The following is a 16,548-nucleotide window of genomic DNA, read 5'->3' on the forward strand; positions in this document are numbered from 1 at the left end:
ACCTCGGCTCACTGCAACCTCCGCCTCTTGGGTTCAAGCAATTCTACCGCCTCAGCCTCCCGAGTAGCTGGGACTACAGGCGTGCGCCACCACGCCCAGCTAATTTTGTGTTTTTAGTAGAGATGGGGTTTCTCCTTGTTGGTCAGGCTGGTCTCGAACTGCTTACCTCAGGTGATCCACCCGCCTTGGCCTCCCATAGTGCTGGGATTACAGGCATGAGACACCACACCTGGCCTTGCAGATCATTTTCTAACCGATGTTCAATCCTAATAACAGTATGTAGATGTGAGTACTAATGTGCACAAAAATGGTGAAGCTAGCAAGCAGAAATATAGATGGCCTGCCTTGATGACCCAGAAAATTTGGCAGTACCTGTAGCAATTCCCATTTTACTGAAATCTGTGGAGCATGTGCTTTTTTTTTTTCTTCCAGTTTCTGTTCACCTCCACCTCATGATAATTATCTCAGTGCCTACTCCATCTAATGTCCTCTGAGAATAGATCTCCCTTTTCCATTTGGCAACATGTGGATTCGTGGACTTAGATTTGTTTCTTAACTGTTTTCTCCTAACCTGTGCATGGAAAAGAGATCTATTTTCCTAATCTGTTTTAGCTACAAGCGATATATTCCGGAAACATTGAACAAGTCCATCAGACAGAGGAACCTTCTCACGAGGATGCGGATTAATAATGTTTTCAAGGATTTCCTCAAGGAATTTAACAACAAGACCATTTGTGACAGCAGCGTGTCCACGCATGACCTGAAGGTGAAATACCTGGCTACCTTGGAAACTTTGACAAAACATTACGGTGCTGAAATATTTGAGACCTCCATGTTACGGATTTCATCAGAAAATGAGATGAATTGGTTTTATTCAAATGACAGTGGAAATGTTCAGTACTACGAAGTGATGGTGACTGGGAATCTTGGAATCCAGTGGAGACAGAAACCAAATGTAAGTGGCTGTTGGCAGTCATTCAAGCACATCCCGTGTCACATGGCGTATGTGCTTATCCTGCTGGTGTCATCTGTCTGCATGTCTGTCACTCCAATAGGCTGAATTTAGGCTAGAGACCATGTATCATTCATCTTTCATTTCATCCCTGTAGCATAAAGTCTAAATAAGTATTGAGCTGTGTAGAGAAATATAACAACATATATAATATGTAGTAGTATAATATAACAGCAGACAGTTCCTGAGTGTTTACCATGTGCTAAGCACTTTTCTAAGCATTTTACAGGTGTTAACTCATTTATGTCTAAAAATAAAAAACGTTTGAGGGAAGTATTGCCGTTGTCTCCGTTTTACAGATGGATACAAACAGGCAGAGAGAAGTTAAGAAACTGTCCCAAGGTGATAACTAATAAGCATTTGTGCCAAGAATTGAACTTAGGCCCCTGGCTCCGTGAAATTGGCTAATTGATTTTGCTTTTTGGAAGCTTCTTTCTGAGATATTTTTTGGATGCGGAAATAGAGCAGAATGCCTTGGGAGCATGGGTTTTAGACCCACATAGACCTGGTCCAAATCCTAGCTTCATGACTTACATGGCCTTAGGAGGGTTATCTCACCTTTATCAGCAGCAAATTATTCTTCCATTAAATGGAGGTACTTCCTGTCTAACTCAGGGTTGTGAAGAAACTAAATGGCATTTAGCATAAAGCCTGGCAATATAATAAATGTTGAATAGATTATTATAGCTGTCATAATGATTATTAGTGTAATTAATAATATTGAAGTACATGTGGGTGAATACAGTGGCTCACACCTGTAATCCCAGCATTTTGGGAGGCTGAGGCAGGCAGATCACTTGAGCCCAAGAGTTCAAGCCCAGCCTGGGCAACATGGCAAAACCCTATCTTTACAAAAAACAGAAAAAATTAGCAGGGCTTGGTGGCACACGCCTTTGTTCCTAGCTACTTGGGAGGCTGAGTTGGGAGGATCACCTGAGCCTGGCAGGTCAAGGCTGCAGTGAGCCATGACCATGCCACTGCACTCCAGCTTGGGTGACAGCAAGACACTGTCTCAAAAAGTTAAATAAATAAGTAAAACGTGAGACTCATTTTCTCCTCTTGTTTTATTCTCATGCTAAAGCAACAATGCCTGATACTTACTGAGGGCTTTCTATGTAGTAGGTATTATACTATGTTAGTTAACACTTATCTAATCTCAGAGAACCCGATGAAGATGTAAGCTCTCTATTTTATGAATTGGGAAAATGAGTCTCAAAGAGATGATGTAACTAGTTAAGTAATTGACAGAGACAGGAACTTAACCTCGATCTCTGGTCGCCAGGGCTTATGCTACGCAAAATATTTACACTTGTGCAGATATGTATTATTCAGTGTGTAGATTGTTTCAAGCATGAGATTCATGTCTTCTCTTGAAAATCCCGCCTTGAGTACTGTTATAAAGTCAAGACGATTGGTGATAGAAGGAGAAAGCTCATGTTCAGCCCAGTTGTAACTGGGAAGAGTATGTTATCTGTCTGTCAAAGCATGTCTAGTGGTCTGGAAGGGAGGAGACCTGGATGTAGATGTATGTCTAGTGAGCAGTGATTTCCCTTTCTGAGTTTGCTTGCACTTTGTTTATTATATAGAGTTTAGACAGTGTGCTCATTAAGGCCTCTTCCAGATGTGAAAGTCCAGGATTCTCTGATGCAACCCAGTTCTTTGGTCCTAAGTCTGCAGGTGCCAGCTCCCCTAATCCTTCTGCAAGTCTAGATGAACTGGCTTTCTCCTCCTTGAGCCTAGGCCCTGAATAGGTTTGCCAGCAGCATTGACCTTTTACCAATAGAAAATGAAGAAGCCAACTTAATCCTGTCCCTTTTATGCATCTTATCAGGTTGTTTCTGTTGAAAAGGAAAAAAATAAACTGAAGCGGAAGAAACTGGAAAGTAAACACAAGAAGGATGAGGAGAAAAACAAGGTCCGGGAAGAGTGGAGCAGTTTTTCTTACTTCCCTGAAATCACTCACATTGTGATAAAGGAGTCTCTGGTCAGCATCAACAAGCAGGACAACAAGAAAATGGTAAGTTCCTTCCAGAAGTTCTTCAGTCTGGATTTGGTGAAGAGAGGGAGAATTGCCGAGTTCCGTTCTGCAGCACTTGATTTTCAGAGTTCCTGTCCCAAAGAGAAAATAGGATTTTCTCAATCAAGCCAAAAAGTTCCTATTTCCAAGGAAGGCATTATCAGTGTTTTCAAGTTACACCAATACGTTCCGATGCCTTTCTTTGGTCTCAGAAATGTGAATCTGCCTTAGGATTTGCTGCCCTCCCAAAGATACCTCAGCATCAATATTTAATTCACAAAGCTAGTAGATTTGATGGAAAAAAACAGCGAATGTGTCAGTGTTTTATCTCAAGGGCTCTGGCACGGCCTCTCTGCTGAGCTGAAGTGCAAAGCAGGAAGTCCTGCTTTGGCCTCAGGCAAGCCTTGGCCACAGTGGCAGTCCTCGATATGGTGTCAGGCACACCCCACACTGACTCTCGGGCAGCGGAAGGGGTGTTCAATCTCACTTCCTTTTTTCTGGTATCACTTGAGGACATAATCTAGACAAGCAGGAAGTGGCAACTCTGCCAAAATAAACCTGTTTGTGTCAAGGGAAGTCACAGCCAACAACACACAGAGAGTGGCTGGTGAGACAGCGAGCGCTCTTGGGGGGAGTGGAGCCAACACCAGGAAAGGCCACGTTCTGCCAAAATGTGGCAAATACTGCATCACACCAGTAACACTCAGTGCTGAGGAGAAGCCTGGTGATACAGTTTAGGGCAGACAGTCACTCTCATATTCACAATGACTTGTCTTTCTGGCATAACCTTCTGGAAAACAGTTTGGCAATCTGTTAAAAGCTTGAAAATATTTATGTATCCCTCAGTTCGGGAATCTAGAGAATGAATCTATCTTCCAGAAACAATGTGAGAGGCAGGTAGTGGTTTATGAATAAGAATGTTCATTCCAGTAGTATTTAAAGTGTCAAAATACTGAAAATAAACATACAATAAAAGGAGAATAGGAAAATAAATCACAGTTTGCCTGAGTAGCAGAATATTACACAATCAGATTGCTGAATTTTTAAATGACCTGGGAAAAAGGTTAGGGTAAAAAGCCAGATACAGAACTTTACCTATAGAATGATACCAGTTTTGTTCAAAAAATCAATAGGTTTGCATGTGTGTACATATGCTCTTAGAAAAATAATCAAATATTAACAGCTATTTATTTATGGTGGCATTATGAGTGGTCTTAATTTTCTTATTCTCTCTCTCTCTTTTTTTTTTTTTTAAACAAAAAACATGCATTATGAAGGGAGATGTAGAAGAGCTCAGATAGATGTTAGTGGAAAGATGCAAAATGGGGGGAGAAAAGAAGAAGTGCTGTTTATGGAGCACATCCTGGACATTAGGCCCCATCTTATTTGCTGTGCCTATATCTTGTCTGTCTTAGTCCTTATAAGAACCTTACAGGAAGGAATATCAGCTCTACTTCAAATGAGGAATCTTGAGACTAATCAAGAGTCCTGGCATCTTGCACAGGGTCACTCACGAGAAAGTGGCAGGCACTTGCCCAACTCTGTCTGGCTCCTGCCTGTGCTTTTTGCCTATGTTGCTTTGGCTTCTAAGACATTATCATCCCCCAGAGACCCTGAAGGGAGTGAGGGAGAGGTGGACATGTCCGTGATCTGGCTCTTGAACATGGTACATGCCTGGTGCACATTTTATGAGCCTGCCCCATCCTGTACTTTCCTGTCCTGGCTAACACAGTTAAGTCCAGCACCAACACAAGTTGGTGCACCCATCATCTAAGTCAGAGCTTCCCCTGGCCAGATGGGTCAGCAGCTCTATGCCAAGCTACAGTTCTGTGGAGGGAGGAGGACGAACGCAGGAAGAAAGAAATACTTGAAATCTCCATTAGTTTGTTTTTCTTTACCATGCTGGCCCTTACTACGTGTCAGACACTTCCCATTCTGAGCACTTCACAAATATCACCTCTTTTGATTTTCATATCAACTCTATGGGTGAGTATGTTAGGGGGAAACTGAGACATAAAGAGGTTAAGTAACCTGCCCAAGGTCACACAGCTGTTCAGTTAAAACATTTGAAATTGCTAGTATTTGACCATTTTGACCTACAAAAATGGTGATTCCATATGCATAGCCCTAATAGCAGGTGGAGATGCTGCAATTTGAACCCAGAGCATCTGGCTCCAGAGCCTGAGGGTTGGCCACTGCTTCATGCTGCCTGTTTAGTATCTCATGCCCTCCTTGTCCCTTCCCAGCCATGGGATTTCCAAGCCCTTTAATCAGGCAGTACCTTGAAGAAACCCTGATACCAGCGTGTTGCCAAGTCAGACCTTGATGTATCACTTCTCTTTGCATCTCCTTGGCATCCCCCATTTCTATTTAGTCTTCTGCTCTCAGGAAACATAAGTGCAGACGTGGTCTTGATTATCATGTGGCTGGCTGAGGGGCTGCCCAAGCCAGTCTGCTCCTACTTCTAGAGCGTCTTGAATTTGCCCTTTAGGGATGTCCACTGGTGGGTGCCTGGTCACACCCACAAGGCAGTGTGCTCAGTGTGGTTTCTTTCCTGAGGTGCCATTCCTGTGGTGGGCCTGCCCTCTCCAGGTACTTGCTCATAGCCCCAGGCCATGCTTCCTTGACATCATGGCTGCATCAGGCCCCTGACCTCCCTCTTGCCGAGGCTCATCTCGTCCTGCTCCCTTTTCCCTTCACTATCCTCTTGTGTCTGCCACCTGCCTCTCCTTTCTACAGGGCTACAAAAGAGTCATTTTGCCCTTTTCTGAAGCCTCGGATGCTTTTTAATATTTTTTGTGAGTCAAAGCTCCAAATCATGGCTTTTGCATACCTTCCCTTGCAAGGAAATGTTCTTGATTGACCTCATAGCTCCTCTCAAATGGGCAGTCTCTTCAGGGATCAATGATCAAGACAGAAATACCCCATATCTACACCACAGGTGTTTTTCGGAACACCTTCCGTCATGGAAATCCCCGTCCTCCTCTTCTCCACATGTGCCTTTGCCTCTTCCCACCCTGAGTAAGATGCTCTGCTTCCTCCAACTCTCAGAGCTCCTGGGGCTTAATCTAGCATCCTCCTCACTGGGCCTGAGATCATTCATTCCTAGATTAAAATCCAGGCATTTCACCTTCTAGAGCAAGTCTGCTAAGAGATGAAGCATGGTGCCTCTGTTCCTCTTGTCCCAAGCAGGAATAATGCTGACTCAGCCACTCATTGTTTAGTGCCAAGATCAGGGTGCACGCTTTGCCCCTTCCTACCTCCACTGTTAGGCATCTGCCACCTTGATTCAGGCTTCTTCTCCCGTCTCGACCCAAGGGACAGCTTCTCTGCAGGTCTCCCTGCCTGCCACAACCTCACCCATCATGCCTCACCCCCAAAACACACACACACACACACACACACTCTCATCTGATAGCTTGAGATAATAGATGGGAAAATGTGTTGAACAGTAAAAGTCCTATGTAAATGCAAGGGGGATCAGGCATGGTGGCTCACACTTGTAATCCCAGCACTTTGGGAGGCTGAGGTGGGTGGATCACTTGAGGTCAGGAGTTTAAGACCAGCCTCGCCAGCATGGTGAAACCCCATATCTACTGAAAATACAAAAACAGCCAGGTGTGAAGGCGGGTGCCTGTAATCCCAGCTACTCAGGAGGTAGCTGTGTGTGCGTGTGCATGCAGGTGTGTATGTGTGTGGCTGAGGCAGAAAAATCACTTGGACCCAGGAGGTGGAGGTTGCAATGAGCCAAGATCACTCCACTGCACTCCAGCCTGGGTGACAGGGTAAAAGTCCATCTCAAAAAAATAAAATAAAATAAATGCAAGGGGTATATTTAATATCAATGAAAAGGTTTTCCCTTTGGGGTTCCTATTGTGTTTAAAAATCTTCTCACTGTGTACCTCCCTATAGAGTCAGCTGCTTAAGCCGATAGAGACATGCTGTAACCATGGGGATTTCTTTCCTCTCAACAGGAACTGAAGCTCTCTTCCCATGAGGAGGCCTTGTCCTTTGTGTCCCTGGTAGACGGCTACTTCCGGCTCACAGCAGATGCCCATCATTACCTCTGCACTGATGTGGCTCCCCCGTTGATCGTCCACAACATACAGAATGGCTGTCACGGTCCAATCTGGTTGGTCCTAGAACCTTTTTAGTTGCCTGTGGTGTGCAGAGAGCCCACATTTTAGTTATGGGGCATGTCATCTGTTGGTTAGTTTGGGCCAGTTGACCATGCTGCCTGGAGCCTGTTGGCTGTCCTCCTTTCCTCCCTGCTGTCCAAGCTCCAGTCAGGCCTTCCTGTCATCTCCTGTCATGCTCCTTGCAATAGCCCCTCAACGATACTTCTGTACTTGGATCTCTCCTCATAGTTTAACCCCCTCACCTCTCCCCATAGCTGATCAAGAATTACTACACTTTCTGATTTCTTGCTGTGTCAAATAATGTGGGCAATTCAAGAAACACTGAACACAGCTGAACGTGCTGCCATGTGCCTGTAGTTTCAGCTCCTTGAGAGGCTGAGGTGAGAGGATCACTTGAGCCCGGGAGTTCAAGTCTAGCCTGGGCAACATAGCAAGGTCCCATCTCTAAAAACTATAAAAGAAGAAAAAGAAAGAAAGATCGGATGAAGATCTCAGCATCAGTCAGTGTAGTAAATAGAATCATCAGTCAATTTGTCCTAAGTTGCCAGGGGAACAGTGGGGACCATGAGGACGATACAGCCTTAAGGCCAGAAGTGGCTGTGTGGGGTGTCTTTTTCCACCTGCATCTCAGAAATGGCAGCCTGTGCTCAAGTACCTCTGGCGATGGGCACTTTATGAGGCAGTCCATGGATTCGAGCTCCAACAATGAGAGATGTGCATACCTTTCTGATACGGAGCTATGGTAGTTGGCTTCTCCGTAACTTCAGCCTATTCACTTGAATTCTGCCTTTTGAGACAACAGGGATTCTGTTGACTTTCTCTTACATATGACAGCCTTTGAGGCAAAGGAAAACAGCTGCTGTGTCTCTTCTGAGCCTCTCTTTCCACAGAATATCTGGGGAAGCATCTCTTCTGCCACCTTCCACATGACATGCTTCTCACCTTTTTCCCTCTTCTGGCTACCTTGTGGGCAGGTAGCTTAGTAAGCACATGGCCCTGGCCTTGAGAGGCTTACAGAATTGTAGGGAAACAGACACATAAAGAATGGCAGAGCAAGGGATTGAGCATTTGAAAAGCGTCTCCTGCCAGTGTCCCAGCCATGGTTGTGCTTCAGGGCCCTGGCACTTGCTCTTCCCTTGGCCCAGAATGCCCTTCCTCCAGAATCTGCACAGCCTCCACTTCCTTCAGGTGCTGGTCAGATACCACCTTATCCATGAAGTCTTCCTTGACCGTCACCTTATGTAAAAATCATACCTCTTTCCCTTCTGTATCCCGTACGTTTTGGCTGCTGCAAAATCTGCCTTATTTTTCTTCAGTGGCAGTCGTTACTTCCTGAGATACTGTATGTATTTGCATAACATAATATTTGTTCCTGGTATGACTGCCCTCACCTCCCAGAATATGAGCTTCCCAAAGGCCGGGGCTGCATTCCTCACTGCTTTCTTAGCACACGCAGGGCCTGGCACATTGTAGGCCTTCAGTGAGTATTTGTTGAATGAATGGGTATTTCATGTTTGGTGGGATGCTGACATTCATTGCCTAAGGAGCCTGCTCAAAGTAGGTGGCATTCAAATCTGATGAAACTTTGAAGAATCAGTGATGGCTTGCCAGCCCTTAAAGTGGGGAAAGGGCATCCAGATGAGAAGCCAGCACATGCAAAGGCATGGCGCAGTTGGAAAGTACGTAATGTCTCTGTCTCTCTGAAACACATGAACCATGGCAGCCCTCTCTCACCACCACTTAACAAGCAGCACTTACCAGGTGCTAGTAACCTCATCCAGGGATGTATTCAGCCAGTGTTCACTGCCCTCTACATGCCAGGATTCACTGGTCCTGGGGATACAAAGAAGTGCAAGGCAGGCCTGTTCCTACTAACATCTGTCCAAGCCTCACTGATGTATTCACTCAGTGTGAACCCATGGGTATACAACAATAAACAACACAGCCTCCAGTTCCCATGCCCATGAGGCTTGTGCACCCTCTGGGCTGGCTGGGGGTGGAGGGGAGGTATAGCAGCTCCTCATCACCAGCCTCCAGGGAGGTTCTTCTGTCTCGAGCTGGAGATGATGTCTGTGGGTACTTTGGGGACAAGCAGGGCTCATTGCCTTGGACAGGAGGCTGAGTCCTCTTCTCAACCTTGGAGACCCCATTGGACCTGAGGCCACTCGGTATTTCCACTTTGCTCATGGATGGCATCAGAGAGGACTTTAGGATCCCAGGCAGATAGTGTGATGGGGCCGTTAAGGCCGTTGAGGCAGCTTGGGAAAGTGGATAGCTCAGGGGTTCATTGTGCTGTTTGGTATGAGCTCTTTCTCTCTTTGCCTCCTCCCTATAGTACAGAATACGCCATCAATAAATTGCGGCAAGAAGGAAGCGAGGAGGGGATGTACGTGCTGAGGTGGAGCTGCACAGACTTTGACAACATCCTCATGACCGTCACCTGCTTTGAGAAGTCTGAGGTCAGTCAGGACCCTGGCTTGGGCCAAGCCACACAGCCATGGGGAGTCCAGTGTAGCCTGGCCCAGGAGCTGCTGCTGCAGACAGAACCACCCTTGGCCGGGTGGAGTTAAAAAGCCTGGGTCCCTGAGATCCCTGGGAGGTCAGGCAAGGGTACCTGGTCTCAAAAGGAGAAGGCTCCCAGCAGCCAGACCCCTACATCCTTCCCCATAGGGCCCTTTCCTTCTTCCTTCATGGGACCCATGGCGGGGGTCCACCATGGCAGGGGGAATATGACCAGAAAACCAATTCACACTCAACACTTGGAAAGTATAGTGTAATTATTTAGAGTGGTTTATTTAGATTCAGTGACAGCATCACCTCAGACCCAGAGCTATGTCTGTCTACAGCATTCACTGGTACGAACCAGCGCCCAAATGCCACTTCATCCACATGGCCTAACACAGTTTTTTCCAAATGGTGGCTTCAGGCACTTTAACAGACAAATTGCCACCCCATGTTACGACCACTAATAGAAATGTCTGTTAGTGATTGAAGCATAGCTGAAGCTGGAGAAAATGTGAGAGACATTCTGAGGGCTAAGATACTTGCCAGAATGACTACTGACCTTGCCTCACTAGACCACAAATGCCTTTGTTATTCATGTAATTTAAAAAATACAAAGTGGAATATTTTAAAAGACAGTTTTATATGACACTTTACATTAATACACTTTAATCAGTACTAGTCAGGCCCTACAGGCACTAGGAGACCTGGGGCACAGAGGGGCTATCAGCACAGAGGGAAGATGCAGGAAGGACAAGCTCAGTGGCAAACCACTGGGGCTGGACTCAGTCAAGAGTGGGAGGAGGAAACGGCAGAAGGGACCAGTGCTGCCAAGTATCCTAGGTGAGGCAGTGCAGGAACACCCCCACCTGCCCAGGCTCTTCCTGAACAGCTGAGCCTCGGGGCTCCATGGCTCAGAGCTGGTTGGGCTCATTGCCTTCCTGGGATGTTTGCCTTCTATTCATCAGTCATTGGAGGAAGCTTAATATGTTTACGACAGAGGGGTGCATGAGACAGCCCAGCCTCCTCCTGAAGTGAAATTGGACTGTGCAGTACCAAGAGTGTCCGTGACTGTGTAATATGGCCTACCTCATGTCACATCACCTGGAAAACACAGCAGAGATGATTACTCCCACCACTCACTGTGGCCCACCAGACCCTGTGCTAAGCATCATACCTACTTGTGCTTGCTTAAGCCTTGTTACATAGGTGATATTATCCCATTGTGCAGATGAAGTAACAGATTTTGAATATCATGTCCTGGTTTACATCTTAAGTATGTCTTTCTAGCCCTCATTCTTTATCATTAAAATAGTTTAGTTTGTACAAAAAGAGCCCATGAGGGAAAACTGCTTATACCTGGTATCTGTGGCACCACAGTGTCCCAGACCTGGATCAGACACTGAACACCACCTCCCAATGTGGTTCTCCTCAAGTAGACACATGGCCCAGAAGGGCTCAGTGTGAGAGTGATACTTGATAAATTTGGCCATCATGATTATTAGCTGATCCATAATATTTGCTGGACTTTAGAAAGTGCTTACTAAGTTTTTCAACACACCATGTTATATAATTGTAGCAACAATCCTGTGAGGTTGTTATTTTTATGAACCTTATCTTCCAGGTAAAAAACCAAATAATGCTTTTGTAGAAACAGCTGCTGTGTCTGCTGTAATATGAACTCCCTTTTATCAGTGCCTTCTCCTTGACCTTGTTTTATTATTTAGTTGTTGGTTGGTTTATTTATTGATAGTATCTTTGAATAACTTTAGACTCATAGAAATGTCACAGAGATGGTGCAAAAATTCTCTATACTCTTCATGCAGCTTCCCTTAATGTTACTGTCTTCCATATCCATGGCTGACCCCATTTTAAACATGTAATTTCTGGTCATTTCCTGAATGGCAGGTGCATGGTGCCCAGAAGCAGTTCAAGAACTTTCAGATCGAGGTGCACAAGGGCCGCTACAGCCTGCATGGTTCGGACCGCAGCTTCCCCAGCTTGGGAGACCTCATGAGCCACCTCAAGAAACAGATCCTGCGCACGGATAATATCAGCTTCATGCTGAAACGCTGCTGCCAGCCCAAGCCCCGAGGTTTGTCTCCCTGTGGCAGAGCCAGGCTATATCCCATCAGTGATGTGCCGAGACCCAGATTGACCAAAACACGATGGCTGGCTTAACCGGAGTGGTCCCTTCCCACAGTTTCTAGGTGTTTTTCATTGAGTTTTATGACAGTTCTGTGCCCAACTCACATCCAATCCCTTGAGTGTGAGCATTTTCTATAGAAGAGGCATATACCTTTCTCATCATCTCATTAGGCTGCTGAAAGAGGCATGCTCAGCATTAGTAAGCAGAAAATCACATCTTTCTTCCTTAAGATAAGATGCCTTGAGAGGTCGCCTGTCACTGGTTTATTTATCTGAGAGATATTCCTGGCACATCTTTTGTGGGCCAAGAACTGTATTAGATGCAAAGAATCAGAAAGCATAAGGCTCAGTCCCTGCTTTCTGGGAGGTTCTAGTCTAATGCAGATGTTACAGGTAAATGAGGTCACTGCAGTTTGTGATGGGCGTTTTAACCAGCACGTAGAAATCATACCCTGGAGTCAAACAGAAGGGATGATCAAAATCCCTGAGTTCCATGGCACAGGAGGCTACATAGAGGAGGCAGCTCTTGAGCTGAGTGTGGGAGGATAAGTGGGAGGTTGCCAGTGTGGTCAGGGCATCCTGGCACGTGCAAACAGAGGCACAGGCAGGGGCTGCCATGAAGGTGGAAGGGAGGGGCAGCTGAGGCTAAGCTTAGGGTGTGGGGCCCTTGGGTGCTGTGCCATGAAGCTGAGTCTTTATCCTGCAGGCCATAGGGGCCAGGGAAGATCAGGCCGTAAAATGGATCCAAGGGGTGAGCCACTCAGCTGCTCCTTTTTAAGCCTCATGAGCAGTGTCACTGATGTTCTGCAGGTAGATTTGTCTCTTAGAATGTGAGGGCTAGAAGGACACCTAGAGGTCACACAGTCAACTGTCTCATTTTAGAGATGAGAAAATTGAGGCCCAGAAGAGCTAAGTGGGTCTCATCAAAGGTCAATGTCAGAGGGGTTTGAGCAGGTCTAACCTGAGTGCCCTAGCTCTTGAGAACTGGTTATTTGCCATTCCTCACCTCAAGATGCTGCCCTGCATGCATCAGGTTCTTCCCTTAGAAGGAGGAAGGCCTCAAGGAAGGAGCGGTGCGATTGCCGCTGAGGCCCCGTGAGTGTCAGAGGAAGAGCTTCTGAGGAGTCTTTATCTGAGACAGATCTTGTTCTTCTAAGGGAATGTGTCCATGAATCCTCACACCACCAGGGGTGGGCAGAGGAAGCAGCACCAGGAAAGAAAGGGACCTGGGTTCTTGATGTTCGAATCACTTTTTGGTCTCAGCAAGGGGCTCGTCACTGACTTTGTGAAAGAGGAAGGACTTGTGTTTTTGATCAGATAGGGTTTCCTGCCAGGCTCAGAGAATAACTGCAGCCTTTGTTTTCATGCTGGAAGATTTTCCGCAGAGGTAAAAACACATCTGCCACTTGGCTGTGAGACCTCAGAGTTGAGTTCAAACCTTAAAGCCCAACAGCCCTATTTATTCACAGCAATGCACTTGAACCCCAGTTGAGACTCCTGAAACTCATTGCTGAATGTGTTTCCTGTTGCCTTTCCCATCTGACTGTGAACTCTTAAGACAGGACCTGAGTCTCACTCACCACTCTGTGTGGGCTCATGGGGGGGATTGTGCCCAGCACAGAATCTGCGTGAATCATGCCTGTCAAGTGAACCAGGTACCAGGAGCTGCTGGGTGATGGGTGCCTCCTGTGGCCCTGGCAGTTTGTGTGCCCACTTTATTTATTTCATCTACACAGTAGCTTTTTGTAGATATTACAAAGGTGATGAAATTGAGACTTAAGAGATGTTAAGTGACTTGCTCAAGGCCATGTACCTAGTAGCATCGGTAGTAGGTATAAAAATAGTAGCAATAATGAGTAGGAATGGCTGCTAGCATGTGAGTAATGCTTATAATTTGCCAGGCATTGTTTGGAGATCTTTCATGTTTTAAGTCATTTAGTCCTCAAAATAACCCAGAATATGTTGTTATCTCAATTATACATGCCCAAGATCACTTAAAGAATGAGTACGGATTTGAACTCACATTGTCTGACTCTAAGTCCAGTGATCCCTCCTCTACTCCCAGCCCCCAGCCCAGGTCATGCTGTTGCCCCCATTTTTGTAGTGAGGAAACACCTTCATGGAGGTACTGGGGCTTTCCCCATTCACATTGTTTTCTGGTGCCATGTTTGCTGAAGTATCCATGCAAGTGTCCATGCAAATAATAGTCTCTAAATGGCTTTGGTTCCATCCTCCTCTCTCATTTCCCGTGTGGCTCTGCTGCCTGGCCTCTTGCTTATGGAAACCAGCCACAGGGCTCCTTCTTGATGCCTTTTCTCCCTCAAGGCAGCCTGAGTTGCCTCTGGATTGGATTTTCCCCAGGTAACAGGGTAGAGTCAGGAAAATGGTATGGAGGGAGCAGCCTCTGGAAAAAGGAGGGCCCAGGATATGAGAATAAGGGGAGCCTCTCCCTGAGCTCTGTTTCTGGCACCCACATTTGTTCTCCCAGTTAGAGCCAGGTATGTTGTGGGAAGGGTAGCGACTAGAGCCATCTCTGACTTCAGTGTGAGTCCTAAAATGACGAACTGCCTGGCCTTGGGCCAGTTACTTAATATTGCCAAATCTGTTTTCTCATACATAAAATGGGGATAAGAATACTATGTATTCCACGGGATTGTCATAAGGATAAAGGAGTTAGTGTGTATGATGCTCATGGAACAGTAGCTGGCACAGAGAAAACAGTCAGAATATGTGAGCTTAAAAAATTAGATAGGAAAAGAATGCCCTGCCCTGAGGGATAGCAAGGATTGGAGACCGTGGTGGAGTCATGTGGCCCTGTGCAGGGACCCAGCACTCAGCAGCCACTGCCTCCCAGCGGCATGTGTGGTGGCCTCCATGGTTTGTGCCTGGCTGTTCTTACAGATGTTCTTTCAGGAACTTCCTTCTCTTAGAAACCAGGAACCAGGACTTGAATGGCTCCATTTTCTCCCCTCACTCGTTATTGTCTTCTAGTTCAGGAAAGAGGAAGTAAAGGAAAATGCATGTTTGTTGTCATTTTCCTCATAGTCCTGCTTCAGTTAATTAAAAAATTGATAAATACATACAAGTTTTCAGGGATTCCCGGAATACTTTCCCTGCTAGTCGGAATCTGGAAGGTCTCTTCTTGCCCCACTATCCTATTGTTGCTTGCAGTGGCTCCATGGTGGGAAAGGTGATTTCTGTGGGTTATAGATTTCCTGGCGTGGCGGATTTTGTAATGTGTTGGGTTTGCTGTTTGAATCAGTAGAATCTGGGGGATGGTCTACTTAAAACCTGCACATTTAGGGAGCATTTAGTAAGCGCCTCCTCTGTGTCAGGCACTGCTGGGACCAGGAGCCTCAGACAGGGCCCTCATTCTGGGTCACCTGCCCTGATCTTCTGGCTCAAAACCAGTGTTTGTTCACCTCGTCCTCTGGTTCCTGTCATGCCCTGGGCTGGGTACTGCTGCTGCTTCCTTCCACAGCTCTCATCCTTTAGACAGACGCCAGTCATTGATTCACACGTTTAACAAATAATAATAGAGTGCCTACTCTGTACCAGGCTGTGGAGGTGGAACAGAAAATTAGACACAGTCTCTGACTTCCTGCAGTTTCCATTCTTACATTTTAAATTTTAATTTTGTTAGGAAAACTGCTTCTGACCTTTCTTACCAGAACAGATCTTGCCATGCCAACCTTGGAGCACCATGCCCCTGTCCTTTAGAGGAGCTGAACAAATTGTAGCTAATTAATTGGTGGATTATTTGGAAGTTTTGGCTCCATCATTACCCTGTGAGCTCCTGGAGGGTAGGAGCCATGTGCTTATTCAATAAGCATTTGTTGAATGACTGAAGCAGGAAGTGCTCACACATGGGTCCTGACCCCGGCTCAGCAACGTGGACTATCTGAAAGCTCGGATCTTGGGTGCTGTGCTGAGACTCCTCCAATCTCTTCCACAGAAATCTCCAACCTGCTGGTGGCTACTAAGAAAGCCCAGGAGTGGCAGCCCGTCTACCCCATGAGCCAGCTGAGTTTTGATCGGATCCTCAAGAAGGATCTGGTGCAGGTGAGTCATGGCTGCAGGGTGTGGGCCAGCTGTGGTCCTGCCTCCCCTCAGTGGAACAGCCTGGGAATCTAGAGGAAGAAAGGCTGTGTTTGGGGAAATCTTAGTAGAAAAAGAACAGGGAGACTTTCCTTTGATGGCAAAAGCCATACAACGAGTACCTCTATTCTCCTTGCCCTTGCTGGTGCTCCTCAGAGACATGTTTTGAGGGAAGTGGCTTCGCCAGGCTTTGTGGGATTCCCTAGAACTGCAGGGACCCTCTGTGGTGAGGGAGTGCTGAGGGGGTGGCAGGTAGGAGGTGGCTCTCCGCAGGGGAGCATGGCTTCACCCCGCGCTGCCCGCAGCAGGCTGTGTGACGGAACACTTCCAACGCCCAGTACTGCACCTTCTGATGATGCTTTCAGAAGGAGCAGAGCTGGGGCAGCAGAGACCACGGGGCGGAAACAGGAGGACATGCACAGTCTAGGGCTGAAGGAGAACTGTCTTGAGAAACAGATCCTAGCCTTTAGAGGCCTTTTTGCCCAGAATCTACAGGCTGAGGGGGCCCAGCATCTCTCCAGGGGCTGGGGGCTGTGTCTGGTGGTGTGAGGCCCGGGGAAAGCCCACTTTCTGTTCTGCTGCCTCTCCCCAGCCCCATTGCTTAGAGCCACGTGTTGCGGAGGTGTCAGGGA

At 46.7% G+C, this 16,548-nt stretch overlaps 1 protein-coding gene across 1 annotated transcript in view; it reads left to right on the top strand.

The window, feature by feature from the left end:
* The window catches only part of JAK1 (Janus kinase 1), a 136,752-nt gene that overhangs the window by 102,463 nt on the left and 17,741 nt on the right, over positions 1-16,548 (top strand). Inside the window, exons 7-12 of the mRNA XM_017541530.2 lie at positions 613-955; positions 2,844-3,029; positions 7,004-7,161; positions 9,504-9,627; positions 11,579-11,765; positions 15,774-15,880. Coding sequence (XP_017397019.1) covers positions 613-955; positions 2,844-3,029; positions 7,004-7,161; positions 9,504-9,627; positions 11,579-11,765; positions 15,774-15,880 — 1,105 coding nt within the window. The remainder of the gene's footprint in view (positions 1-612; positions 956-2,843; positions 3,030-7,003; positions 7,162-9,503; positions 9,628-11,578; positions 11,766-15,773; positions 15,881-16,548) is intronic.

This window comes from Cebus imitator, unplaced genomic scaffold (assembly GCF_001604975.1).
Source record: "Cebus imitator isolate Cc_AM_T3 unplaced genomic scaffold, Cebus_imitator-1.0 Scaffold135, whole genome shotgun sequence".
Lineage (NCBI taxonomy): Eukaryota > Metazoa > Chordata > Mammalia > Primates > Cebidae > Cebus > Cebus imitator.